The sequence below is a fragment of the Octodon degus genome, unplaced genomic scaffold, assembly GCF_000260255.1.
Source record: "Octodon degus isolate 3935 unplaced genomic scaffold, OctDeg1.0 scaffold00080, whole genome shotgun sequence".
Taxonomy (NCBI): Eukaryota; Metazoa; Chordata; class Mammalia; order Rodentia; family Octodontidae; genus Octodon; species Octodon degus.
The window spans coordinates 467631-470650 of NW_004524656.1; the positions used below are offsets into that span (position 1 = coordinate 467631).

General features: G+C 37.6%; 1 protein-coding gene across 1 annotated transcript; it reads right to left on the minus strand.

Annotated features, from left to right (window-relative positions):
• Positions 1-1431: 1431 nt before the first annotated feature.
• Positions 1432-2370, minus strand: LOC101589040 (olfactory receptor 150-like). Its single transcript, XM_004636509.2, has one exon. The coding sequence runs from the start codon at positions 2365-2367 to the stop codon at positions 1432-1434; it is 936 nt and encodes a 311-aa protein (XP_004636566.1). The 5' UTR covers positions 2368-2370.
• Between the last annotated feature and the right edge of the window lie 650 nt (positions 2371-3020).

Here is a 3020-nt window from a genome sequence, read left to right on the forward strand (position 1 = left end):
TGGGGGATTGAACCGCGGTCCCTGATGCTTTGCCAAGCTTGTTCCAAGTAGGTGCCTTAGACCACTGAGCCATCTCTCCAGCCCCAAATTTCCATTACTTTGTTTGGGGAAATTTTATATTGTTTCTAATGCTGTTTTTTCTATCACTATTTTGTATTCTTTAAGAAAAAAGTTATTAACAGATATCTTTAAAAATAACACATGGGGGGGCGGCCGGGCTGCTGGCTCAATGGAATAAGCACTTCCCTGGCAAGCGCAAGGACCTATAAGTTCAATCCCCGGTTCCGCCAAAAAAAAAAAAAAAAAAAAAAAAGAAAAAAAAAAAAGCTTTAAAAATAGCACGTGGGGATTGTAGAAAAAAACCCTTGATTTAGCTTATGCATTAACAGGTGATTATTTTTATCTCTATATTCTCTGTATTTTTATATATATTATCAGAAATTAGGAAAACTTAAACATTAACAGAATATTTTTGATCTGCCACAGTGAACAATAGGAGAATGTTTTCTGTATAATGCAAACCACTCATGTGCTAGCTATTCAGTACCTCCTCTTCACTCTAAGTCAGTACCTGACTCTCCTCTTCTGGTTTTTCCATGTCCTCTTTTAACTTTTTATCTATTTAGAAATGATAATTTAATTTGAGCATTAGTTTATTTAGAAATCTTATATTTGACAGAACTGTGAACATTTCTGCTACCTAGGCCAGAAATTTATTCCATGCTTACATTTTTTCCATTTTAGCAAAGTAAAATCTAAACTTCTTTTAATAAACTTAGAAAAGTAAAAGTCAAAGAAAGATGAATTTTCAATAAGTATAAAGCATAATCCATCACATGGACAAAGGTAATGGGCTTAAGATTCTGTAGATAGGTATTAATAAAGTAAAAAATGGAACAAATAGATATATACAGTTAAAGAAAGGGTTGTAACCTTCTTTAAAACAGATATTCAAAGTTGTGAGTGATCATAACATAGTAATGTTCTGTGACTTTTTAAAAACATGGCAGATACTGGATGTGGTTGCCCATGTCTGAAATCCAAGAAACAGGAAGCATATGGTAGGAGGATCATTGAGAGTTTAAGGCCAGCCTGGCTCCACTGTGAGTCCAAACCAGCTTCTACTACATGGTAAGACTCTGTCTCAAGGAAAGAAAAAAAGAAAAATTGGAGAGGAAAAGAAAAAAGGAAAAATGGGGTGAAAAGATTGTGTGGAAGGAATAGAAATAGCTTTAGATAAGAATGTTATGGTTCATTTCACAAATGCCTTTTCCATATGCACTTGACACTCTCAACCCACTCCCACCTTTGTGTCTTTGCCCAAATGAGTACCAGTGGCAAACTCATAACTTGTAAACATACAGTGCTGTATCCTTATTTCCTTGTCAAGAATCAAAGATTTAGTAAACTTTTACTAAACCTAAAATTTTTTCATGAAAACTTTTTTTGTTTGAAGAAATTCTTCAGAGCAACTTTCACATCCTTATTCTTCAGGCTGTATATCAGCGGATTCAGCATAGGTACAAGGGTAGTGTAAAACACTGATGACAGCTTCCCTTGGTCCATGGAGCTGACTGATGAGGGCTGAAGGTACATGAACGCAGCAGAACCAAAGAACACAGCCACAGCCAAGATGTGGGAGCTGCAGGTGCTGAAGGCTTTTGACCTGCCTGCAGTGGAGTTGATGCGGAGGATGCTGGCTATAATGAAGATGTAGGAGCTGAGAATGGTCAAGGCTGGAAGAAGAATATTAAATGCACTTAAGCACAGAACTACCACCTCATTGATAAAAGTACTGGAGCAGGAGAGCTTTAATAATGGGAAAAGGTCACAGAAGTAATGATTGATTATATCTGCCTTGCAAAAAAGCACTTTTAGCATGCAGACTGTGTGAGCCGTGGCACCAACCAAACCCACACTGTACACCCCACCTACCATCCACCAACAGACTTGGGCTGACATGGTAGCATGGTAAAGCAAGGGCTTACAGATGGCAACATAACGGTCATATGCCATGGCAGCCAACATGTGACACTCTGAGATAGCAAAACCTGAAAAGAAATAGAGTTGAATCATGCATTCAGGGTAGGAGATGATGTTTTTTTCTGTCACAAAGTTGACCAGCATTTTGGGTGTGATGACAGTGGAGTGGCAGAGGTCAATGAAGGACAAACTGCTGAGGAGATAGTACATGGGGGTGTGCAGATGAGAACTGAGCCCAATCAAGGTAATCATGCCAAGGTTCCCCACCACTGTGAAGATGTAGACTCCCAGGAAGAGGAAGAAGAGGGGCAGCTGGAGTTCAGGCCTCTCTGTTAACCCAGCAAGTATAAACTCAGTTACTACTGAAAGATTTCCTTTTGCCATTTCCTTTTGGAATTTCTAGGATTAAAAAGAAGAAAAGTTTTGTTATCGGTATTTTTTGTTCCAACAATGAAGTAGTAAACAGAATTATTTTCATTCTTGTATATCCAGTTTTCTTTCAGCTTTATGTCAGTGAACATCAGTTCCCAGATATATGAGACATTCAATTAAATAACGTACAGAGCTGTCTCAGTTTTGTTGCATGCTATAAATGTGGTAATTAGTAGTATTCAGTCCATCAACAGCCAAAGAAAAATTCTTATCATTTATTTTAGATTTTAATGTGCCATGTTTGATTAGTTATAACCCTTTCTGATTACAATTGTCTAAAACAAGAGGATTGATGTAAAAATTATATACAATTATGCAAATAAGATTCATTATGCTTAATGGATCAACAGCTGAAGTGTGCAAAGTTATGATTTTCCAACTGAACAGCCCAAGGATGTGGAAGGATACAAAAGCTGAAGTCCAGGAAACTCTGGAATCATCGGATTGCCCAAGTTGGAAGTGTGAAGTATTTATGCTGGAAGACTGAAGAAAGAAGACAAACGTTGAGACACAGAAAAAAAGATGGGAGCGCTTCCCCAAAGGAAATGAGCAGTTCTTTCTGTTTCCATTCTGTCAGGGCTACAAAACTTAAAATTGGCACCACT